Genomic DNA, 27,413 nt, shown 5'->3' on the forward strand with positions numbered 1-27,413 from the left:
AGTTCTTGCGAATATCTAATTTAGGCCTAATTGGAATTTTCATTTCTATTTGTGCTTAGTAATAACCTAGGATACGTCTGAACGTAGTTTAAACATTATTGTAGTGTAGTATAGTAACTTAATAGAAATTAGAGTGCGTATTCTATAATTTTGAATTTTGAATTTCGAAATTTAATGGTAATTTTCTTTTCTGTTTGTGCTTGGTAATAACTTGTTTTAATTAGAATACGTCTGAACGTAGTTTAAAATTATGGTAGTGTATAATAGTATCTGTATATACTTAGTCTGAACGTAGTTTGAAATTATTGTAGTGTATTATAGTACCGGTATCTTATTAAAAATACTCTATATTCTATTACTGTGAAATATTTGTGTGGTATAGTACCGTTTCTGTGGTATCTGTAGTAACTCTCTTACCAAGAGTTCTGTTGTAATTACAGTAGGGCCCACGAGAGTTGAAGTCTGACGTTTAGCGCCACCGGCGAGAAAAAGTTGACTAACGCTGCTCGAAAATGGCCTGTTGCTATGGCAACGATAACAGAGTTGCAACATTTTAGGACGCTATCACCACGTGGGTTGGCTTGCTCTCAGTCTCTTTTGTCATTCATATTCTGACTGATTTCTATTCTCGATGAAGTATCGTCTTCCTATTGTGTTTATTATACCGTAGTTTATTCCTGAAATGTACAGGTACCGTTAACAATCGGAGTTAAATAATAAAAAACTATCAATTTGGGCAGTGTTGTTCTATTCTGTGATTAACATGTGCATTTGTTGAGGTTATTGTCAGAAACTGATTATTTTGTTAGTGATTATGAAATCTTTCATATATATCGATAATGTCGTGTTCTGTCTTAAATGTGGGATTATTAACACGAGCTTTGGAACCGGTCAAGGGTAAATTAACTGTATTGGGCCTAGGCCTACATGTTTTATTAAACACTCAGCCTGTCTGAAAGGGTGGTAGGCCGCAAATGGAGGTAACTATGACAACGCAGCGTACTTCGTAGTTACAGCTTTCGCCGCTCACCTGTCAGACTTCAATCAAATACTTTAATATGATAATACCGGACAGCTTGCTGTTTTCAGCGAGAAAGCCGATAGTGCTGCTACCTACATGGCTTGGTGTGACCAACTATTCAAAAACATTTTGCCATCTGCATGATTCTTGGCGTACTGCCGTGTTGTTTATAATGTGTCAATGCTTGTCACTAAATAATCTTACATTGCAGTTATATTCCACACTCAGCGTTCGGCTGTTGTGCGGTGTACACGTCTAGCTCCGGTCACTGGTGCAGCGGCTTTTTTCCTGTTTGTAGATAAGTAGAGTGTTTTATGTTTGTGTTTGTATCCTAGGAATTTTCTTTTGTGGTTGTTCTGGTGCTAGTATAGGGTAATTCCTTTTGGACTATTATGTCTGTAGATAGTGGTGGTGGCCCTTTAGGCCGACCTCCTGATATTGCTACAGGTGCCGTGCGTAAGGATTTACCCATGGACGTTAGTAATACTGTTACTCAACGAGACAGTTCTCAAGATACAATATGTGATTCGGATCAGCGCCCGCAAGTTCCTGTATCTACCTATTCTACCACTCATCTTGGCCCTTACATAGTATTTGTTGAATCGATTGACTCTACAAATAAAATAGGACATATTCACCCTATGGCACTGGGACGGATTTTCTACGAGAGGCAAATTGGTGACGTCAAGGCCATACATAGGAAGGGACGAAATAGAATTCAAGTTACTTTTATGTCTAGTAAGGCTGCAAACGCCTTTCTTTCTCATCCCATTCTTGCAGAAAAGAAATTGAAAGCTTTTATTCCGTCTTCGAATATTCAGCGAGTAGGGGTCATAAGGGGAGTAGACACTACTATTTCCGAATCCGACATTCTCACTTATTTAGATTCACCTTATCCTGTAGTGAAAGTACAACGTCTAAATAGACGTTCATCTAAAGACGGAAAAACTGAATATATCCCTACAGGTACTGTGAAGGTTGTATTCGAGAGTCAACACCTTCCGAAAAGCGTGTCTATTTTTAAAGTCATGATAGAGGTTCAGGCCTACATATTTTCTCCTTTAATATGCAAACGATGTCAGCGGTATGGACACACCGCTGCTAATTGTCGTTCTAGGGAGCCGAGATGTGGAAAGTGTTCCCTTACTCATTCTACTGAAGATTGCACTCACCAAGTCGTTAAATTTGCTAACTGTGGCGGAAATCATCCTGCGGGAGCAGAACATTGTGAAATCCACAAACAACAAAAAGAAATTAAACGCATTATGAGTGTTGAAAACAAATCATATTTTGAAGTGAAAAACTATTTTGCCCCATTACAGTCCCTATCTAACCCCCTTCTGATACCCCAACATTTTCCTCCTTTACCCACTAGATCAACTCCATCGGAAGAAACTCATCCTCGAAAGCGTAAATTTACTATGGTGGTTAATAACCCCCCCCCCCCGCCCACCTGTCACCCCAGGTTATGATAGGGCATCATATTTGCGTTTACTAAGTAATCCGAAAACGGTTCCAGAACATTCTGGCACTCCCATAGTGCGTTTGATACCTGCTCCTCCTACCGAGACTGCCTCTACATCACTGAAGCCAAGTCCTCAAGGGCAAACTTCGGATCCCCACGCGCCAATATCGTCATCTTCCTCTGTTATGGCTTTACAGGGTAAAGCAAACGTTAACCCTAATGAACTAGGTCGACCTTTCTTCAACAAATTTGCAGATGTAATCGCAACAATTGATACAACTGGCATATGGAAGAAAGAGTTACAATCATTATATGATGATCTTTATCAATTTGTGGGACTTCCCCCTACCGTCCAGTAAAATATGCGGCTCCTGCAATGGAATTGTCGAAGCATATTAATTAAGTAACATGCATTCGTGAGTTTAATAAATTCTTTTGATCCTGCGGTAATTTTCTCGAGCGAAACTTGGTTAAAATCTCATTTTCATTTTCGTATGAAAGGTTTTACATAAAATATTCTGGAATATCACAAGCTCTCATTTGTACTTTAAGCACCTTGAAGGCTTTAGACAATCCCGAACATACCAATAATTGGTACATTCAAAAGTTACGCAAATTAAGCTATGACTTGTTCCTCCGTAATGTTAAAGTCTTATTCGTATGGCTTCCGGGCCATTCTGGCATACACGGTAACGTCACAACGGATATCCTAGCTCAAGAGGCTGCCCAGGGTTCTGGATTGGATTACTATATCGTAGTTCCACACTCAGACTTATGGGAACACTGTCGTCACTTCATCCACGATCAGTGGTGTGCAGTATGGCGCCGAACTTCCCAGTTGAAAGGTAAGCACTTATTCACGCTTCTGCCTGATATTCCTAATAAACCGTGGTTCGCCTTTGGTAACTACAATCGGTGTCATATAACTACAATTATACGGCTTCGCTTAAATCATGTGTGTACGCCTGCTCATCTCTATCGCCTTAATCTTATCGAAAGTAACTTATGTCCATGCGGTCGGGTAGTAGGTACTGTCAACCATATTTTTTTTCAGTGTCAGACATATGAACATCACCGTCGAGAATTCATAACTAAGCTTCTTCAAGTGGGTTACCAACTGCCGTTAAATGTTTCGTGTTTAGTGTTTTAACCGTCTTTTCGCGTTGTAGACTTAATCCTTAAATTTTTAGTTACCTGTAACATCCAATTGTAATCTTTTCCTTCCCTATAGGTATGAACTTTTGCATCCTATCCCTTATATGTGGTCCGGTCTGGTTTGTTCGTAGTAAGACGTCGTGGCAGACCACACTGACGTGAAGCGTTAGAACCCTGTGTCCCAGTGTTTTTTGTGTTGTCCTAGATAGATTAGCCTCCATATTCTTGGTATTCTCCTCAGGTTCATTATTCCCGGCTGTCATTAGCTTCATTACATAGCTAACCCTACTATCTTGTAGTGTACTATTTTTTTCTAATGTTGGTACCTCTCCTAGACATTAATTATCACGCACACCAGTGACTGGACGTAGCGTCTTACGACGATGTCCAAAAACTAACCAAGAAGAAGAAGAAGAAGTTATATTCCACGAAAAGTGTTATGCGCTGAACAAATTACCCAGCATTATAATGGGCGTGGGAAATGATAACCGCAAGTATTACAAAATGTAATGACCTTGCATCTGTGTTGAGGTTACATTCTATGCCCCTTATATTAAGAAATTCAATCAAATACCCTACTGAAATGTTAGTAGGACGTAAAACCAATAATATTAACAAATATGCAACTCTAGTATACTCAAGCTTGAGGGTCCATATTGTTAAACAGTGCCATAAATTTCACAACCGAAAACTTGTGGGTCTGTAGCGTAATGGTTATCGTGGTAGTCTTGAAATTGAAAATTCAAAGCCATGAGTTTCGAATCCAGTCACCTTTTCTTTTACTGTAAGAAAATAATAATAATTTTCTTTACGTCCCACTATGTACTTTTACAGTTTTCGTAGACGCCGAGGTGCCGGAATATAATCCCGCAGGAATTCTTTTACATGCCAGTAAATCTACCTACACGAGGCTGACGTATTTGAGCACCTTCAAATACCACCGGACTGAGCCAGGATCGAACCTGCCAAATTGGATCAGAAGGCCATCGCATCAACCGTCTGAGCCACTCAGCCCGGCGTAAGAAAATTATTTCAGTGCATTATCGGCATAGACTTGAGCACCAGCCCAATTAATTTAAAACGTGTGTATGGTAATTCTTCATGCATTAATTTGTGAAAGAGACTTTAGGAAATTCTGGACCCTTCATCCTTGTCAGTAACATCGTAGTTCACTCACGTAACCCCAATATGTGTTATATATTAAGTTATGTATTTTTGTCTTCAGAGGTAAAACAGAAAATTCAAAGAACGGCAAAAGCGAGATAGCAGCGTGAGGTTGAGTTGCTCTGTACAGTTCGGGAAGATCGGCCGTACCGAAGAAGAAGAAGAAGAAGAAGAAGAAGAAGAAGAAGAAAGAAGTCAACATAATGGACCAAACTACTGTTTCTTAATTACAGCTTCTTCTCTTTCCCAAAATCTTAATAAATCATGGATGTTGTTAGGTTATCTGCCCCCGTTGGCTCTTTGGCTGATTGGTTAGCTCTTCGTGCCCCCCCCCCCCCATTTATGATACCTTCGTTCTTTGGAGTGTTGGACTTCTTCCATTTCCCTTCTAAAACCATACCCCTTGGCACTACAGCCCTTGAAGGGCCTTGGCCTACCAAGCGACCGTTGCTCAGCCCGAAGGCCTGCAGATTACGAGGTGTCGTGTGGTCAGCACGACGAATCCTCTCGGCTGTTATTCTTGGCTTTCTAGACCGGGGCCACTATCTCACCGTCAGATAGCTCCTCAGTTGTAATCACGTAGGCTGAGTGGACCTCGAACCAGCCCTCAGGTCCAGGTAAAAATCCCTGACCTGGCCGGGAATCGAACCCGGGGCCTGCGGGTAAGAGGCAGGCACGCTACCCCTACACCACGGGGCCGGCCCATTTCCCTTCTGATTAGTGTTAATAGAGGATGGCTGGCCAGTTGTACTTCCTTTTAAAATAATCACCACCACGGAATGGTCAGCGTACTGGCCTTCAGTTCAGAGGGCCCTGGTACGATTCCTGGCTGAGTTGGAGATTTTAATCGCGTCTGTTAATTTCTGTAGATCGAGGGCTATGGGTTTGTGTTCGTATTCATACGCATCTTCAAGTATGTACAACACATCATGCAAAAAAACAACCACAAAAACACTAGTGAGTACGGTATATATCCCTCCACATATGATTGCTGTTATGAAAGGCATCCGGCCGGAAAACTAGGCCAAGTCCATACAAAATCCTGCGCTAGGTAATTGAGAAAAGGTTAGAAAGAAGAGGAGAGTGTAGTTATTAAGTATTTCCCCAGAGGCTGGGTGGATCCTCAAACAGATTCTGCTTTATAATTTTTAAGACATAGCGAAAGGCACGGCTAACATAATGCTCGTTTGGAGGTTTATGAAGGAGGAATTTCATATTTTAAAATTTCATTCTTAATTATTGTGATTATTCAATTATTTTAACGAAAATATTTCCGATGAGTGTGGTGCATTCCTCTCAGCTGTAGCACAGCCAAGTATGCAGTTCACACCAACACGCTAGATGTCACCACCATCGCTGTTCGCACTCCACTCAATGCTGTTGAGATACAGCTGTCCGGTATTGGTGTATTAAAGTATTTGCTTCAATTCTCGTGGACCTTACTATAGGGTAGACTTAACTGCAGTTAAAATTGGTACCGGTAGTTCTTGTGTATTATTCTCTGTTTCCAGTAATTAACAGCAATTTCCATCCTGTTAGTGTGTTGTAGGAATAAAAAATCGTACAATTAAGTAGTATTGTAGTGTAGTAGTAGCCTATTTTAATTAACTTATTATCGTGTGATCTTTGTGAACTAACCTAGACAATATTTCTTTCCTTTCATTTTTATTTTGCACAGATTAAGTTATCTTATTTTTTCCTTTACTTTTCATTATTTAGTAAAGAATGGCTAAGGAGTGCGAGTGTACGAACTGTGGGTGCGGCCAGGCATTAAGAAGTATAAGGGAGGAGTTGGAGAGCTTGAGGGAGATAATTAGGATTCTTCCAGACGACAGGAAGGAAAGTAGGCCTCCCTCAAAAAATGTACAGGATACAGTAGGTGTAATAGAGGGATGGGAAGGAAAGGGGGAATTGTAGAAGACAGGTGGTCTTATGTTTTAAGGGGAAGGAGATTGCAGGCTAAGGGCTCCATTCAGGATCAGAATTCAAGACAGGTGTCGGTGAGAAATCGGTACGAGTCACTGCAGGTAGAACAACCGAGGGAAGATGAGAAACATAGAACTGTTGCCGAGAAGTGTGGTAGTAGGAGAAAGGGAAGAGGTAGGAAAGGGAAATGTAGAGTAGTGGATAGGAAAAGACAGGTGGAACAGGGTCGTGGAATGGAGAAAAGGGAGGAGGAAGTAGCTTCTGCAGCTGTCAGGAAAGATAGGACTAAGCAGGAGGGGAGGGGATCAAATGAGGTGGGTAGGTTTGAGGCTCTGGTCATGGGGGATTCAATCATTAGACATGTCGGGAAAGTGTGTGGAGGAAAGGGTACCAGGGAAGAGTATTATCCAGGGATTAGGTTAAGGCAGATGTTGAGGAAAGTAGAAGAGAAGGAGGAGGGAAAGGAGAAGGTGGTAGTGTTTCACGTTGGTACTAACAACGTAAGACAAGCAGGTATAAGTAGCAACATAGTTGGGGATATGTGGGACCTGGTAAATGCAGCACGGGTAAAGTTTAAGGAAGCGGAGAATGTTATCAGTGGAATACTGTGTAGGAGGGATACTGACTGGAAGGTTATAGGGGATTTAAATGCGACTATAGAGTGGGTATGTGGGAAACTGGGAACGAGATTTCTAGATCCTAATGGGTGGGTAGGAGATAGGGATCTGTGCTCAGATGGCCTTCACTTAAACTGCAGTGGTACATATAAGTTACGAAATTTGTTTAGAAGCGTTATAGGGAGATACATTCAGGGAAACAGCGTGGCCTAGGGAGCTGTGTTAAGGGAACAGGGAACTGGACATCAAGTAGGGATGACTGTAGAAGTATTGTAAAGAAAGCAATAGAATTAAGTAATTTAAAAGATGTATATACTTACCGGATATTGTAATAGGAGTTGAATCATAGCTGAGAAATGATATAATGGATGCAGAAATTTTCTCACGGAACGAGAGGGTGTATCGTAGAGATAGGATAGGAATGGTAGGAGGGGGAGTATTCATTGTGGTGAAAGAAGAATTTGTAAGCTATGAGAAAGTTAAAGATGACAAACACGAAATTCTAGGGGTAAGGCTCATCTCTAAAGATAATAGGCAACTTGATATCTTTGGAGTGTACAGATCAGGAAAGGGTAGCGCAGATGCTGATTCAGATTTATTTGATAAGATAATCAGCTATCTGGGAAACGATAAGGAAAGGAACGTGATTGTAGCGGGTGATCTCAATTTACCAAATGTCAATTGGGAAGGTAATGCGAATGACAGGAAGCATGATCAACAAATGGCAAATATGTTAATATGGGAAGGGCACCTGATTCAGAAAGTGATGGAACCAACTAGAGGGAAGAATATTCTGGATGTGGTGCTGTTAAATCCAGATGAGCTCTGTAGAGAAACTGAAGTAATAGATGGTATTCGTGATCACGAAACTGTTTTTGTGGTAATTAAAAATAAATGTGAAAGAAAGGAAGATAATAAAATTAGGACTATTAGGCAGTACCATATGGCTGATAAAACAGGCATGAGGGAGTTTTTAATAAGTAACTATGATCGGTGGAAAACGGTAAATAAAAATGTAAACAGACTCTGGGATGGATTTAAAGCAATTGTTGAGGGATGTGAAAATAGGTTTGTACCTATAAAGGTGGTAATGAATGGTAAAGATCCACCATATTATAACAGAGAAGTAAAGAGACTAAGAAGGGGGTGCAGGCTGGAAAGAAATAGAGTTAGAAATGGCTGTGGAAGTAAGGAGAAATTGAAGGAACTTACAAGGAAATTGAATCTAGCAAAGAAGTCAGCTAAGGATAACATGATGGCAAGCATAATTGGTGGCCATATAAATTTTAGTGAAAAATGGAAGGGTATGTATAGATACTGCACCCTTTGATCGGTAGAGCTGCGGATAATTTTCTTCTTTCTTGCCTCGGCTGCTGTGAAAGATATACCTACCGCATTGTTGAGATTCCCTCTCAATGGTGATCAGTCCTTTGTCGTCCACAGGGTGCTGCTGAGGGATTGCCTTGCTAAAGGTTACCATATGACTACTGAATAAATAACTGTTATGACTCAGAATGATTTTTGTAAAATAAAATAATTCTTTATTAATAAATTAAGTGAAATCATTATCATGGATTTAGAAAATGAACCAAATTTATAGTATCCAAATTATATAAGTGCAAACGCAAGCTTTATAAACACAATTAATTTAAAATCATAGTAAAAAAATAATTCATTAATTCAATAATTAGTTAATAAAAGTTTAGGATAGAGATTATCCATTCAAATCAAACATTAATTGCGACCATATTTCATCATCAAATATTTAAATAAGTCGTGGCAATCTTCTCGATCACAAATGATCTACAGCTTCAATAGCTTGGCTCAATAAAATCAGTTAAGTTTTGAGCTTGATATAAAAAAACACCATTGTTGAAAATAAAAAGATTTATGGCGTTATTACAAATTATTACCACCTTTTGATACACTTAGAATATTCCAATCACTTTCTAGGAGTATATTCTCCATAATTAATGTAAATTATTTAGCATTTGAACTCTCATTTTATAATAATGAGGATAAATAAACCATTTAAATTAAACCACTGTGTAATGTGACATCTTTTGACTCAATAGGTCTTGCAAGTATTTTTATTGAAAATCTGGACATTACTGAACTTTCCGTTAAGCATAGCTCTAATTTTTTTTAATATCACCCTGGATTATGTAAACTTTCATATAATTATATTGAAAAATGAAAAGATTTATTTCACAAATTTTTCTTGGCTATATTTATCATCAATATCATCACATTTTTATTAGTAAAATTATAATTCAGTGATCAATTTATTCGTTCAGTAATTCCGAGAAAATTTGTTGTTGCTTGTTATGTGAGGAGAAATTTTCAATCTAACACTTCGTGTACTAATTGTTACGCGCACTACCATTTCTAATACTATATAAATGAACATTAGGATTAACACTCCAAAATAGATAAAAATCAATGAGAAACAAACTATATTACATTATAGTCACAGAGGGGTTACTTATGCAAATTATTTATAATTCAAGTAAAAACGACCATCATGGTTAACTGGTAATTTGCGTACAAACTCGTGTTCTATTTACACTATTTTATTCACTTACGCACTGTTGTTCATAAATCAAACATAATAGATTTCAGATTGCATCATTACGCATAAGAAAATTATTATCCTGCTCAGAGTCCATTAACTTCAAATCTCTGAGTAAGGATGGTATGTCACCATGACTATATCAACGTCTCATGGCTCTCCTGACTCCATTTCTCTAATATAAATCGATGAATATTACAAAATAAATTTATCCAAAATTAACTGGCAATAAACCAAAAGAAACGTGATAACAAACTGAATCACATCAAATAACATCTCATGAATACTTATTGTGACACAATCTTCGCATATCAGTTGGGATCACAGACTATCTTTTTAAGTCATTTACATCGATCAATTTACTTGGTTTTGCATATCATTATCTCGCTTAAGATGGTATGTCATGTTGCCTCAGCATCTATTCATTGGGACAATCACCATTATTAATCACCTTAATTACAAGAAAACCACGGGTTTGTCCTCCTGCTCACTTTCATTATACCCTCGGATCATCATGGCGGCATTTATTTTCACATTCACAATATCAGCTTTGCATAGCTGGAATATTATTTCACTTTATTAGCCCCTACGGCTTAATTATTTCCATCGCAGCTCGGCGGCTGGTAACACATAATCAACTTCTCATTTACCTTGAGACATTCGTCTTCAGTGCATAATCAATTATCACATAATATCATCCTCTATCATCGTTTGAGCCTTATGACATAACATCTTTTCCTTGGGTTCATTCTTCCCAGTTACTGAAATATTCAACTACAATCTCCCAATTGAATGCTTTATATCGTATCACAATAATATTAATTAAATCCATTGAAATCCACCATGACCAATTAACAAAGTGATTACTCTTCACCTGTCCATAATTTGTTATTCAGGTGAAGTATATATCAAAATAACAGAAATTATACAAATAACCATGAATAAAAGAAAATTTGATATCAATTAAAATAATTTTATATCATTTAATTATCAAATCATAAGTTCATAATGTGCAATCATAAAAAAAACGCTGACGGTCTCTAATGTCGTTTAAATGTAGGCCTATGCATTTAAACAAATTAGTCCAATTGACAATAATAATAAAAGGAATATAATAATAAAAAGAATAATAATAAAACAAATAAAATTGACACCATCATGCGTGAATAAATTGTCATTATCAAATCTCCTCTGTGCTATACCCTAAAATATAATTACAATAACTACATATCTACTTGATAGCTCACGTAACTGAATAATTAAAATAGTATACTCCATGTTAGATTTTTATATGAATCATTTTACTCACATTTTTGCAATGAAGTTTCGCCCTTGCTAGGACATCCGCCGATGTGGAATTAGAACATGATTACAAAGAAAATATGCATCTTCATAATACCGACGTATCCATCCATGATATTGGTTGCACTATTCACACGCATTATGTATCTTCTTGATGCCTTAATTCTAACACTTTAACATTTAAAAACACACAATAATATGAAGAGAATTATATGCACTTTTTATTTCTCACTTCTCCTCTGCGTAACACGCGTTGTGAAGGTCTCTAGTGTCGTTTACTATACGTGCTGGACTTCCTATTGTGGTGAAAGTATTTTCCCCGCATACCCGCTTTGCTGTCCTCGAGCCGATTTAATCCTATTTACCCGTTCCTTGGCCTCTGTGGTAATGTTAATGACTTATTTGTAGTAGAACGGCTCACTCACTCTCCTTCCCTCTAATTGTCTGTTATGAATTAGTGAAACCAAAAGTGTTTCCGAGCCAGCTGGAGTACCACCTGCCTTTCATTGAAAGAAGTTTTCTCCGTCTCCCATGTAACAGTCAAATATAACCAGTTAATACGCACTGAAAATATCATCTGTGACCAACTTGTCATAACAAAATTTGGTATAAAAGTTCTAGATGTATTAACATATCTGACGTGTGCGATAGTGTTGCTAAATAAATATAAAGATTCATTTGAAGCTCTGCATGTTAAGTAATTGTCTTACACTGTCCCATAAGATACTCCTCAAATAGGAGAATTGACATTACACGTCTACTCTACACGACCGTTGAAAAACAAGTGATTCTTCTGCTAGGCGTCCTGTGCCTCCCTGGATTTCTTTGCGGAGTGGTATAAGCTGACTTAGGGAGCGACTTTTAAGTCATGCATCCCTTTCTGCTACTTCATGAATGTCACACCTCATCAATAAAATTCCGGTAAGTCGATTAATACACTGCGCTCACCGAATTAATCATAGACATTTGATTACCTGCCGTAATGCTGGGTGTAATACATCAATGGCGGGAATATCCTCACACCCTCGTCCACAGACACATCATCTCTTAATTAAATATTCGCTGCACATCAACAGAATTATTATCCTTCACTGTTTATAATATACAAATTGCAGTGTCTTTACAGTTGAAAAATTATTAACTACTGCCAGTTTCTGTCAAAAGATTGAATATTTGAGGACGCTCTATTCGATATATTCAGAATAAAAGCTTCTGATTGGTTGAGGGGGATCCTAACAGGGTAGTTGGACTGTTTCCACTTCAATTCTGAGGGGTGTTTAGTAGATATTTCTGTCTTCCTTGATCATTGTCCTCCGTGTTTCTCTCTCACACACTAGGGAAAAGTACTGAGCTCTGACCTCGATTTCTAGTGGGTTTGGTGTCTCCCTGCTGTATTGTTCAGAGATAATTGTTTTATTGGGGGACAACAGAACGTGACTTTAAGAGACTTCTTAGGTTTAAGGCTCCCTTTGTGTGGTCCTCCTTTCTGCAGTACTGTGAGAAACCGAGTTTCTACTATGTGGAAATATTCCACCTATGATATTCATTACAATTATAATAATAATGCAACTGGGCTCAATTCCATGGGTGCAATACTTTAAGCCAGAAACAGATTCCCAGAAGGACATTCCAGGAATCATTAATGAACAAGGGGAGTGTGTATGCGAGGATCTTCAAAAGGCAGAAGTATTCAGTCAGCAGTATGTAAAGATTGTTGATTACGAGGATAATGTCCAGATAGAGGAGGTGACTAATACTAAAGCATATTAAAATTTACCTATGACGGCAATGACATTTACAGTAAGATACAAAAGTTGAAAACTAGAAAAGCAGCTGGAATTGATAAGGTTTCGGGGGATATACTAAAGACGATGGGTTGGGATATAGTACCATATCTGAAATATTTGTTTGATTATTGTTTGCATGAAGGAACTTTACCAAATGGATGGAGAGTTGCTATAGTAGCCCCTGTGTATAAAGAAAGGGTGACAGACAAAAAAGCTGATAATTACAGGCCAGTCAGTTTGACATGCATTGCATGTAAGCTTTGGGAAAGCATTCTTTCTGATTATATAAGACATGTTTGCAAAATTAATAACTGGTTTGATAGAAGGCAATTTGAGTTTAGGGAAGGTTATTCCACTGAAGCCCAACGTGTAGGATTCCAGCAAGATATAGCAGATATCCTGGATTCAGGAGGTCAATTGGACTGTAACGCGACTGACCTGTCTAAGGCATTTGATAGGGTAGATCATGGGGGACTACTGGCAGAAAGGAGTGCAATTTGACTTGACAAAAGAGTGACTGAATGGGTGGCTCTGTTTCTAGAAAATAAAACTCAGAGAATTAGACTAGGTGAAGCTTTATCTGTCCCTGTAATAATTAAGAGGGGAATTCCTCAAGCCATTATTATTGGACCTTTATGTGTATGTGAGATATGTGTAAAGAAGTGGAATCAGAGATAAGGCTTTTTTCAGATGATGTTATTCTGTACAGAGTAATAAATAATTTACAAGATTGTGAGCAACTGCAAAATGACCTCAATAATGTTGTGAGATGGACAGTAGGCAATGGTATGATGATAAACCAGGATAAAAGTCAGGTTGTGAGTTTCACAAATAGGAAAAGTCCTCTCAGTTTTAATTACTGCATTGATGGGGTGAAAGTTCCCTTTGGGGATCATTGTAAATACCTAGGTATTACTATAACGAAAGATCTTAATTGGGGTGTTCACATAAATATGATTGTAAATAAAGGGTACAGATCTCTGCACATGGTTATGAGGCAGAGCCATGTACAGTTAAAGCCAGAAGGTACGCTTGGCAATGCTGTATTTATCTGACAAGCTGTGGCCGGGAGAAAAGAGGGCGTGTCCAATTTTGAATGACTTCACCCATATTTACTACATTTAGACCAACAAAATGTTTATCATTAATATACACTCTTTGTAAAATGGTACTGAGAAACACACACATCAGTAAATGCATTCACTAAAGGTAGAAATACACACGTTACATGAATAAAAACAAACCACTTTAATAACGGTACTCACAAGCTCAATTATTGTGGATCAATGACAGCTTCCTCCACTTAGTGTTTTTATCCTCACTGCTGACATAACTCGTGTTCTTCATCTGCTTTCAGCACTTATTTAACATGACATTGGAAAATATAGACAATATATCACAACATCATTGTCACGCCCACAATGACGGCATTCAAACCAGAACTGTTAATTGTCATCTCTTCTTAAAGCAGCTCAGGATAGAGAAAACATAAATTCTTTACAATTTTCACAATCCAGGTAGTCTTCATATACCACTGCTTTCCATACATGCACAACACAATGTGATAGCACCACTAACCCACCTCTGAAGTTCTTCAAAATAGGGATCACCTGTTTCATTACTCTGCAGCAGACCTAAACAAGTGTCTCAGCTTATCCTTCTGGATGTTGCCCTTAGTGTACACCCAGAAATGTACAGCATATTACCCCTGACATCTCAAAATTCCCACCAAAAAAAATAAAAAATTCACATGATAAAAGTGTGTCTAAGTTGTTTATTACATTCACATTAAGTCCAATAACATCTGTCTTGATGGAATCAGACATTTTAATTGGCTACAGCCAAACCTCACTTTTCCATTCCACCACCACCACAACCTTAGAACACCCTTAATCCTAATTTTCATCTCACTTTCTAGGAGGGCCGATGACCTTTGATGTTAGGCCCCTTTAAGCAACAAGCATCATCATCATCACTTTCTAGGACTTGAAGAGCAGTAACATTGTAGTTACAACCAATAAGCTATAAGTACAGACTATACCTTCTTTCTAAGTTATCACTTTGAAACATCCTTGGCAGTAAATAATTTTCTTTCACAGTTCCAAACAAAACTTTTTGAGTAGGGCCTAACTCTTCTTCCTTTTAGTGAAAAAAAAAAAAATGAAATGATACGTCGTATGGCTTTTAGTGCCGGAATATCCCAGGACGGGTTCGGCTCGCCAGGTGCAGGTCTTTCTGTTGGAATTCAAGAGGACAAATTGGGGCAAATATTCGTTTATAGGAAGGGGAGTTAGGGATTGGAATAACTTACCAAGGGAGATGTTCAATAAATTTCCAATTTCTTTGCAATCATTTAAGAAAAGGCTAGGAAAACAACAGATGGGGAATCTGCCACCTGGGCAACTGCCCTAAATGCAGATCAGGATTGATTGATTGATTGATTGATTGATTGATTGATTGATTGATTGAACCAATCTTCTCCCGAATGCAAATGCGCATCTACACAACTCGTATCTTGCAGCCAACTTGTTTGGCCAAATTTAAAGGATGTGAGGCTGTATTATGTGGTAATAATAATAATAATAATAATAATAATAATAATAATAATAATAATAATAATAATAATAATAATAATAATAATTGTACCGGGCGGTACACCTCTACGCCGCTTATTTAAAATTTGCGCCAGTTGAAACTCCTCTGCTGGAGGAAGTCTGAACTTTATCTACGGTATTAATTTTCTACTTTCTCAGAAGATGTCACTACTTGGAAATTTTGGAGTTTTTGAACTGTGTCATTTTCGACGTATTTTTGTTTTGCTTGTAGTAAGAAGTGTGAACTTTCTCTTCTAGAGGACACTACTGAAGATCAACAATAGTGCACCCTAGTGCGGAGTGAAAGAACTGTTTTTTCTGGAGAAAATTTAATTTCAAAAGTTTGTTCTTTGCTAAATTTCTTTCAGTCATTGTTTAAGTTGGCAATATTAACCCTTTCTTTCCCCTTGTTTTGAATTTAGCCAATCCCGAATTTCTTAAATTAATTTTCCACCAATGATGTGTTTCTTCTTCATCTTGTGTAGGGGTTTTCTTTAACCACCAATAAAAAGATTGTGGGCGGGTGTTTTCCTTCCTAAAACGCCTCGAACTTTCCGCGAGAGTATATAAACTGCTGATTTTAGGGTCTCTGCGCCACTTCTGTTCCATCTTTTCGTGTGTAAAGTACATAGCAGGGGGCGGGAAGCGCCTCTTTCTTCGGCGGCAGTCAACAACCAGGTAATGGCCGATTAATTACTTCTTTTCTTGCTTGCTCAGCAGTTTAACTCTCGGGGCGGGTCCGAAGTTTTTCCATTATGTAACCTTCCTTAAAATGTAAAGAAACTTGTATCTATTCTATCTTTTAAACTACATATTGGGATAGAGAGTGCTTAACCCTCTCGAGCTCCCACTCATATTGTTTTGAGGTGAACTTATTTTCTCAACCTATTCTTCCTTAACATTATGTAAATTTGTTTCTTTCTAAAGTCACCTCTTTAGTATGGGATTAGCCCTTGCATTTGTGGCCTAGAGCCAGATTAGGTTTTTAAAGCAAATGTATTAGGAGTGCAGTTCGCCTCCTCTCAACTTGGTATTTTTGAGGTCATGTAATTATCCTTTTATCGCTTAATAGACCTCAGTAGGTTGGGTATTTTACCCCTGTGCTTACGTCCTTAGAGGACAGCTTGAAAGTAGAGTTAGGTGTGGCCTTGTGATAGGCTTAAAACTTTGAGAGCGGATTGCTCTTTTGCAATTTGTTTCTGCGTGCCTCTAGGAGGTATTACTGTGTAATTCGGAGCAAGTGCTCCCGGGCATGATTGGGGTTTTCTGCCCCTTTGCTAAACCATATGTACATGTAAATTCGGGCTAACTGCTCGAGAATTGGAAGTTCGGGGCCCGAAGCCCAAAACCTGTAAATACTATTGTTGCTCTTTGTTGCCTTGCTACTCTGTACCTGCCATTCTTGTTATTTCTGAGTTTGAAAAGAAAATATAACCTTGTTAAATTTTAAATTAATTTTACTTTCGTAGCTTGAGACCTGTTCACCATCCCGCACCTTCTTTCACCTCTAACTACCACAAAAACACGGTAACAATAATAATAATAATAATAATAATAATAATAATAATAATAATAATAATAATAATAATAATAATAATAATAATAATTTAGGTTTTACCAAACATTTTAAAATGATTGATATTTCTACACTTTGGTTTTAGGATCAAAATGTGTACCAATGTGAAGATGGAGGACTTCATTATTATTCATCATGAAATGGGCCATATCCAGTATTATCAGCAATACAAAGATCAACCTTATGTATTCAGGAAGGGAGCTAATCCAGGTATGTATTCTTAAGGAACTCCAGTACTGCTGTCCTGGTATTCCTGTTAAAAATTATAAGTTTATTTGAAAATCAACATGATTTAGCACAAATTAGTGAAAATTAAACTGTTATTAAATTTTTGTCTTCATCATCATCATCATAATCATCATCATCATTTCTATTCCCAGTAATAATAATAATAATAATAATAATAATAATAATAATAATAATAATAATAATAATAATAATAATAATAATAATAATAATAATAATAATAATAATAATAATGGTTCATGGTGTGGGTTACTGTAGTAACGTCCTAGTTCATGAACCATGTGCAATGGCCGAGTGGCCTAGTATGTGGTCTTGAGTGTCGGGATACCAGTTGCTATGGAATGGGAGTGGGCATCTCGGACATATTCTGAGTCACGGCCCTCCTTGTGCTCAGGCAGCTATAGCTCATTCCATGTTAAGTAAACAGTACAGGTCATATGAACCTATAAGGAGTGAGCACAGACCCTCTTAGATACTCAGAATTCCTTGTGATTAAGGAATATTATAATGTATTTTATACTGTATTATGTAAGAAAGAAAGAAAATGGATGAGGCATATTTTTGCCCGTGAGTTATGAAAATAATTACTTAACATTCTCTACTTAATAAATACATTCAAAGGGAATAAGCACAATGGTGGAAAGTGCCATCACATTGTTGCATTCCTTCATTTTCCTTCTGAGTTCCCCTGGTAAGTACATTTTACACATAATCCGTTACACTGTAAATTGCCGGCAGAGCTTATCACTGTTGTAGTGAAGTAATCTATTTATTTGTGTGTGTATTCTAATATTCATGTACTGTACAGCATTTGTTACTGAATATTTTGATGCTGTGGTGTGCAGCGATACATCACAGCATGACTTGTATTGATGCAGAATTTTGCTATGGTGTTTATCTGTGCTTGGTTTTGTTATTTACGTTTTGTTTCTTAAGCGCATTTTATTTTTGACACATTTTTACCACTTTTTCACAAGCGCATTTGATTGTTACCATTCTTTACGTGGGACAATATGATGGCACAGTAGAATTTAGCATTGCCTGGGCAAATTTATTAAATGCAATTAACTGCCTCTCCAGCCTGAGCCTACAAAAATTATCTGTTGTCTATTTTCTCCCAGTTTGCCTTGAATTTCAATACTGAGGTTTTGTATGTGCTGTAAAAACCAAAATAAGCACTTCCCCAGCCATACAACCCCTGTACACTATATTAAAAAAAATTGTAGCTTACTTTCTTCATTCTTTTATTTAGAACTTAAGTACTGAGTTTCACCATATATATATGCCATGGTTTACCCGTGATACAGTTGAGCAGACCTGTTCCATATTGCAACCTTGTTGTCATAAGAGCAATACTGTTTTCTTAACGTGGAATGAGCTATATACAGGGTGAACTTTAATAAAACCGACAAACTGCAGGGACTGATTTCTGACTGGAAATGGAGGAAAAAATGTCCTACGAACATGTGTCTGGAAATGGACGGTGTGCGTGCAATGACAACAAATAGTCCCGGAACACAGTACGTAGCTGAATGGCATCCACGTCACAGCAGATGTTCAAAGTGGCCTCCATGGGCTGCAGTGCATACGTTCAGATGTCGTATCATGGATTGCCTCACTCTTTCGCACGTTCCGGCCTCTCGCCGAACAACGTCACAGGCGTCGTGAACACGCTGTTGAAGGGTCTGCACATCAGGAACTGGTTCAGCATACACAATGCCTTTCAGATGTCCCCAGAGGTAAAAATCCAGGGACTTTAAGTCTGGTGATCTAGAAGGCCATGCAACAGGGCCTCTGTGTCCTATCCAGTACCTGAGGAAGATGTTGTTGAGGTGTTGGCAAACTGTAATGCGGAAGTGGGGTGGTGCTCCATCATGCAGAAACCACATAACCTGTCTTATTGCCAAAGGCACATTCTGAAGCAATGCAGGCAGAGTATTCTTCAGGAAGTCCAGGTACGTTCCTTCGTTGAGGCGTTGTGGGATAATAACTGGTCCAAGTATGTGGTCGCCAAGAATCCCTGCCCAAACACTGATGCTGAACCGATGCTGGTGAGATGCTTCAACCATTCTCCAGAGATTTTCTCTAGCCCACAGATGAAGATTATGCAGATTGACGATGCTATTTCTGGTAAAGGTTGCTTCATTGGTAAAAAGGTCTGATGACAGAAATCCCATAACTGTGATGGCCTGGTGCAAAAACCATCGAAAAAGTCCTACCTGTAGAGGGAAATCCACTGCTGATAATCCTTGCACTTGTTGCAGGTGATAGGGATAATAGCGGTTGTCATACAGGATACACATAATCGTAGTCTGGCTTACACCATGTTGGCGGGCAACTTGCCTGGAGCTTGTACTAGGGTTTGTCTCAATAATCTGTAGAACCTGTTCCTCCAGATCTGGTGTACGCACAGTCCGCCGCCTCCCTGCATGTTCATCCGTCTGAAAGGACCCATGATCACACAAATGCCCAAAAATGGCTTGAAACATTGTGTGATGTGGTTGGTGTCTGTGAGGGTACTTGTTTTGGTATAGCCGTGCTGCCTCTCGACCGTTTCCATTGGCTTGGCCGTACACAAACACCATCTTGGCTTGTTCCCGACATGAATACTGGACCATTCAGCTTCCGACAGTACGCTGCTTCAATCACACTATCTGCAACAGAAAAAACACACTGCAAGTAGTCAGAAAAAATTTCATTCGTCAGTGCCATCTGCCGTCGCAATGATGCATTTCTGGACACATGTTCATAGGGCATTTTTACCTCCATTTCCAGTCAGGAATAAGTCCCTGCAGTTTGTTGGTTTTATTAAAGTTCACCCTGTAAAACTGTGCAATCTACCTGTGGTTCCTAACCCATTAGAGGAGAGATCCTCACTTGGACTATGGTATGTGTAAGTAAGAGTAGCATCCTGCTTCACAGAATTTTTTATCTAGCACGCTCAGAACATTTTAAGGAAGCCTCATACCTAAGGGAGTAATGGAGTCTCACTCCCATTTGACAGGCAGGGACTCCTTGAAAAAAACTTGGCGAACAAAATGGAATTCGATGGGGAGCTATCAATATTAATGAGGCTTATGGAAGAAAGAAAGTAGAACTGGCTGAGTCAGCGAAGAGGATGGGTCTGGATGTGTTAGGAGTTAATGATATTTGGGTAAGGAGAGATAACGAGGAAGAGATAGGAGACTATAAAGTGTACTTGGCGGGTGTTAGAAAGGGAAGGGCAGAGTGAGGGGTAGGACTGTTCATCAGGAATACTATTGCACACAACATAGTTTCTGTCAGGCACGTAAATGAGCGAACGATGTGGGTAGATTTGGCAGTTGGAGGATATTAGAATGACAATTGTCTCTATGTATTCACTATGTGAGGGTGTAGATGAGGATGAAGATGACAAGTTTTGGGTAGATTTGGCAGTTGGAGGAATTAGGATGAGAATTATCTCGGTGAATTCACCATGTGAGGGTGCAGATGAGGATGAAGTTTTATGAAGCATTGAGTGACATCATAGTCAGGGTCAACAGTAAGGATAGGATAGTGCTAATAGGTGATTTCAATGCGAGAGTTAGAAGTGGAACTGAAGGATATGAAAGGGTAATTGGTAAATGTGGAGAAGATATGGAAGCTAATAGGAATGTGAAGCATTTGCTGGACTTCTGTGCTAGTATGGGTTTAGCAGTTATGAATACATATCTATGAATACATTCTTCCCTGCTTCACATAGGAGGGTAGGGTCACGCTGTCTTCTCAAGTTGTTCTAACATCATGCTTCGCATCCATGTGTACTGAATTTATGAACATCTTGAGAACTTCAGCTCGGTTGATCTTTGAATGGAAAGTAGCATCTTTAAAGAACCAGCCTATATTGATATCCTTGACCAGCAATTTAAGGATCTCTTTCTTAAACAACTTTTTTAATGTTGTACAGCGCACTGGATTTTTTATGAATCTCTATCATAGAGCTATTTTTTAGCATAGTGCAGTGCATCTCTCGAATTCTTATCTTAATATCTTACATGGTATGTACATTTTTAAGACCTTTGTGTCTTTACATTGCTTAATTTTTTTGATACATTTGTGTTTGATTTGCTTTAAGCTGATGATGACCTACTGTTAGGTTGAAACTAGTCTCTGAACATATATGTAATTTAAAACATTGTACAATTTGTATTGTAGAGGTGGACCTGAATAATATATTACTGTATTTAAATACTATTGTAATCACAGTTCAATACGGACCTATCATAATGAAATTTATTTCTTTTAATTTAATCTTCTCAACGTAAAAGGAAATCTTCGTGGTGGTGTCATGAACAACCAAGCTCATGGGGAGGAAGAGAATGATGTTGGTGAAATTACGCTGGACGAAGTGCAAAGGATGATAAATAAACTCTATTGTAATAAAGCAGCAGGAAAAGATGAAATCAGACTTGAAATGGTGAAGTACGGCATAGTGGGAAGGCGGGGTTGAAATAGTTTCATAGAGTAATAAGATTAGTATGGAGTGTTAGTAAGGTACCATTAGATTAGACAAAAGCAGTAATTGCACCTATCTATAAGCAAGGGAACAGGTAGGATTGCAACAACTATCAAGGTATCTTAGTGATTAGTATACCAGGCAAAGTATTCATTGGCATCTTGGAAGGGAGGGTGCGATGAGTGTTTGAGAGGAAGTTGGATGAAAACCAGTGCGGTTTCATGCCACAGAGGGCCTGTCAGGATCAGATTTTCAGTATACACCAACTAATTGAAAAATGCTTCGAGAGGAATAGACAGTTATGTTTATGTTATGTAGATCTAGAGAAAGCATATGACAGGATATAGAGCGAAAAGATGTTCGCCATACTGGGGGACTATGGGATTAAGAGTAGATTATTAAAATCAAATTACTGGGTGAGTTGGGCATGCGGTTAGGGGTGTGCAACTGTAAGCTTACATCTGGGAGATAGTGGGTTCAAACCCCACAGTCGGCAGCCCTGAAGATGGTTTTCCGTAGTTTCTCATTTTCACACCAGATGGCAAAAAAAAATACAAATTAATCAAAGGCATTTATGTTGACAATTGGACTGCAGTGAGAATTGATGGTAGAATGAATTCTTGGTTCAGGCTACTTACAGGGGTTGGACAAGGTTGTAATCTTTCACCTTTGTTGTTTGTAGTTTACGTGGATCATTTGTTGAAAGGTATTAAATGGCAGGGAGGGATTCAGTTAGGTGGAAATGTAGTGAGCAGTCTGCCCTATGCTGGCGCCTTGGTCTTAATGGCAGATTGTGCTGAAAGCCTGCAGTCTAATATCTTGGAACTTGAATATAGGTTCAATGAGTATGGTATGAAAATTAGCCTTTTGAATAAATTGATGTCAGTAAGTAAGAAATCCAAAAGAATTGAATGTCAGATTGGTGATACAAAGATGGAACAGGTCGATAATTTCAAGTATTTAGGATGTGTGTTCTCCCAAGTGTTTAGTAAGTGAGATTGAATCAAGGTGCAGTAAAGCTAATGCAGTGAGCTTGCAGTTGCAATCAACAGTATTCTGTAAGAAGGAAGTCAGCTCTTGGACGAAACTATCTTTCCATTGGTCTATTTTCAGACCAAGATTCCTTTACGGGAGTCTTAGGATGTCTTATTCATAAGTTAGAAGTAACAGACATGAAAGTAGCAAGAATGATTGCTGGTACAAACAGGTGGGAACATTGGCAGGAAGGTACTCGGAATGAGGAGATAAAGGCTAAGTTAGGAATGAACTTGATGGATGAAGCTGTACACATAAACCGGCTTTGGTAATGGGACCATGTGAGGCGAATGGAGGAGGATAGGTTACCTAGGAGAAGAGTGGACTCTGTTGTGGAGGGTAGAGAAATAGAGGGAGAGCAAGACGATGATGGTTAAACTCAGTTTCCAATGATTTAACGATAAGAGGTTTAGAACTAAATGAGGCCGCAGCAATAGTTGCAAATAGAGGATTGTGGCAATGTTTAGTAAATTCACAGAGGACTGAATGCTGAAAGGCATAATGGTATATAATGATGATGTATGTATGCATGTACTATCATAAGAAGTTCTTTATTATTTTATCATCATCATCATCATCATCCAAGTGATGTAGTATGATCTCAATGCACTGTTTGCCAATTTTCTTTTGGATCTCATATGTTGCAGCTTTCCACGAGGCTATTGGGGATACCATTGCATTATCAGTATCTACGCCAAAGCATCTGGAGCGTGTGAATTTATTGGCAGATTATACTGACACTGCAGAGAACAGCATCAATGCTCTTATGAGTATTGCACTTGAGAAGGTAGGATGATCCACTGTACAGTATTCCCTTATGTTAATGGCTAAACCAGTTTGATTCATCAACAAATATAGGTCCTTTCTGCTCTGATGGTGGGTGGCCTACATGCTGTCAGGGGAAGTGGGGTGCGGACAGTATGTCACTGCCTAAGCAGGTGAAAGATCGCCTGGTGATGGCGCTGAGAACTACTCAGTCACCCGGGGAGTATGCCATGCTCACTTCGCTCTCCGAACTGCTGCGTTGCCAAGTAGCCTTGCAGTGTGTGTGAGAGGGTATTACTAAGAGCTTGCCTGATGAGTTTGTTTTAGGATAATTCTTGTTTATGAGTAATTCTTGCTGTGTCCCTTACTGCATTCTACAATTAGCGTGTTCATGGCATGTGATGTGATGTTAGTTTGTTTCTGTTTGCGTGGCTCTATGCTGTTCTTGTATGAAATAACTGCACTATATATATCTTACAATGGCGAAGAGGAAGGAGATAAGGAGCCAGGATAGAAAAATGATCAGCAATGTTCATGAAAATTTTCAAAAGGAAGCAGGAAAGAATGGCCCTATAGTGAGTGTGTATAAAGAGCAGCAGAGAGTGTCGGAAGCTTGTCAAGTTAGTACGCAAACCATTCAGCATACAGTAAAGGAAGGTAAAGACAGTACCCAGTCATCTGGTTCCATCTCATTTCAATCACCGCGCAAACGAATCAAAAGGAACTGTATAACAAAGGCAGTTGATGGATTCCATAAAGACGTAATAAGAAGAACTCTCCTCAGTTATATGTAAAGGGTGAATACTTGACACTGAACAAAAGTGTTGTGTAACTCTGTACTTTTGAACAAATTATTTTTCGGTCTGTTGTCATTGCACTTTTTATATGCATTATTAATTAACTCGTATCATACTACATTGAATATATAATAAAATATTAAAAATAATTAAATAAAAAAATACATAAATAAATAAATAAAAATAATAAAACTCATCCAGAGGCCATACTCAAACTATAACATACACAGCTCTGTATTTCAAAGTTATGTGGATTTCAACGCAACTTTAACAAATAGGCGGACGCTCCTGGCAATGTTGTAGTAGTGGCCTCTGTCTCTTTCCCTTAACGGCCTCTTATGTCATGCTGGATTGGTCAGCCCCATGCTCTTTGCTTCCCCTGACAGCATGTAGGCCGCCCGCCATCAGAGCAGAAAAGACTACACTACAGTCACTACTGATCTGCATTTGGGGCAGTCGCCCAGGGGGCAGATTCCCTATCTGTTGGTTTCCTAGCCTTTTCTTAAATGATTGCAAAGAAATTGGAAGTTTATTGAACATCCCCCTGGGCAAATTATTCCAATCCTTAACTCCCCTTCCTATAAACGAATATTTGCCCCAATTTGTCCTCTTGAATTCCAACTTTATCTTCATACTGTAATCTTTCCTACTTTTAAGGACACCACTCAAACTTATTCATCTACTGATGTCATTCCATGCCATCTCTCCACTGACAGTTTGGAACATACCACTTAATCGAGCAGCTCGTCTCCTTTCTCCCAAGTCTTCCCAGCCCAAACTTTGCAACATATTTGTAACGCTGCTCTTTTGTCAGAAATCACCCAGAACAAATCGAGCTGCTTTTCTTTGGATTTTTTCCAGTTCCTGAATCAAGTAATCCTGGTGAGGGTCCCATACAATGGAACCATACTCTAGTTGGGGTCTTACGAGAGACTTATATGCCCTCTCCTTTACTTCCTTACTACAACCCCTAAATACCCTCATAACCATGTGCAGAGATCTGTACCCTTTATTAACAATCATATTTATGTGATTACCCCAATGAAGATCTTTCCTTATATTAATACCTAGGTACTTACAATGATCCCCAAAAGGAACTTTCACCCCATCAGCACAGTAATTAAAACTGAGAGGACTTTTTCTATTTGTGAAACTCACAACCTGACTTTTAACCCCGTTTATCATCATACCATTGTCTACTGTCCATCTCACAACATTATAGAGGTCATTTTGCAGTTGCTCACAATCTTGTAACTTATTTATTACTCTGTACAGAATAACATCATCTGCAAAACGCCTTATCTCTGATTCCACATCTTTACACATATCATTAATATATATAAGAAAACATAAAGGTCCAATAATACTGCCTTGAGGAATTCCCATCTTAATTATTACAGGGTCAGATAAAGCTTCGCCTACTCTAATTCTCAGAGTTCTATTTTCTAGAAATATAGCCACCCGTTCAGTCACATTTTTTCTAGTCCAATAGCACTCATTTTTGCCAGTAGTATCTCATGATCTTCCCTATCAAATGCCTTAGGTAGGCCAATTGCAATCCAATCCAATTGACCTCCTGAATCCAGGATATCTGCTATATCTTGCTGGAATCCTACAAGTTGAGCTTCAGTGGAATAACCTTTCATAAACCCGAACTGCCTTCTATCAAACCAGTTACTAATTTTGCAAACATGTCTAATATAAAATCAGAAAGAATGCTTTCCCAAAGCTTACATGCAATGCATGTCAAACTGACTGGCCTGTAATTTTCAGCTTTATGTCTATCACCCTTTTCTTTATACACAGGGGCTACTATAGCAACTCTCCATACATTTGGTATAGCTCCTTCAACCAAACAATAATCAAATAAGTATTTCCGATATGGTACTATATCCCAATCCATTGCCTTGACTGTTCACGAGGAAGACTTCTCATTATTACTTGTGAACAATCAAGATTTCCTTCTGAAGACACGGAGAAAAGTTCTCTGAGAAAAGTAAAGTGTAACCGCTGTTTCGGGACAAGTACGGTTACCATAATAACCATAATAATAATAATAATAATAATAATAATAATAATAATAATAATAATAATAATAATGCGAAATAATATGATACCAGTAGTAAATAATATAATACTTAATATGACTAAAGAAATAGTTGTAAATAACGCAGTGGCGGGGTATTGACATCAAAACATAGAAGCATGACGAGTATCTTTTAAATACGCAAAATTAAAGCAAATATAGAAAACACTTACAGGGCTAAAATGACAACTAAGAAGGGATAGTGGAACGTGCTGGAAGCCCTAATGAGGTCCATGGGAACGTATGACGTTATGGGGGAGAAAAGACTTACATGAAACACCCTCTAGCTCAATTCTATTAAAAATAACAAATAACCAAAATTACAAGAGACTAAATTACATAACAGAGCAACAGATGCTTTACACATTTGACTAACGGAATGATTACAGAAGCAAAACACAAATGAAAGGATAGTTGATTAAAAGACAGGAGAAAGACTTTAAATTACGAAAGCGAGAATCTAGGGCAAACTCAAGACACGTTGAATATTAAAACTTTGAAAATAACATTATGCAAGAAAATACCGAAACGCAAAGGAATTAAATTAAATCAAACTAAATCAGAAAACATTGATAATAACATGAAAATAGCACTGAAATAACACTTACCTCGGAAAGGCAGGAGTTCCCGAGGGTAGCCCTCGAGCGCGAACGCTCGCTAGGGCGGTCGGATGGAAAATGACGCCGAGCAAACGCATCATTTTTCCAAAGCCGGCAAGAAGACCGGATATGGTTCGATTACAATCAACCAATAAGAAACAATTTCCACTAGATTCTCGTTTACCAATACATTCGCATGACCATATATGGTCATTTCCTGTCTACAGAC

General features: G+C 38.4%; 1 protein-coding gene across 1 annotated transcript in view; it reads left to right on the top strand.

Moving 5' to 3' along the window:
* The window catches only part of LOC136884879 (angiotensin-converting enzyme), a 354,345-nt gene that overhangs the window by 296,022 nt on the left and 30,910 nt on the right, over positions 1-27,413 (top strand). Inside the window, exons 8-9 of the mRNA XM_067157178.2 lie at positions 17,265-17,389; positions 23,585-23,724. Of these exons, the coding sequence (XP_067013279.2) occupies positions 17,265-17,389; positions 23,585-23,724 (265 nt within the window). The remainder of the gene's footprint in view (positions 1-17,264; positions 17,390-23,584; positions 23,725-27,413) is intronic.

Source organism: Anabrus simplex, chromosome 1 (assembly GCF_040414725.1).
Source record: "Anabrus simplex isolate iqAnaSimp1 chromosome 1, ASM4041472v1, whole genome shotgun sequence".
Classification (NCBI taxonomy): domain Eukaryota; kingdom Metazoa; phylum Arthropoda; class Insecta; order Orthoptera; family Tettigoniidae; genus Anabrus; species Anabrus simplex.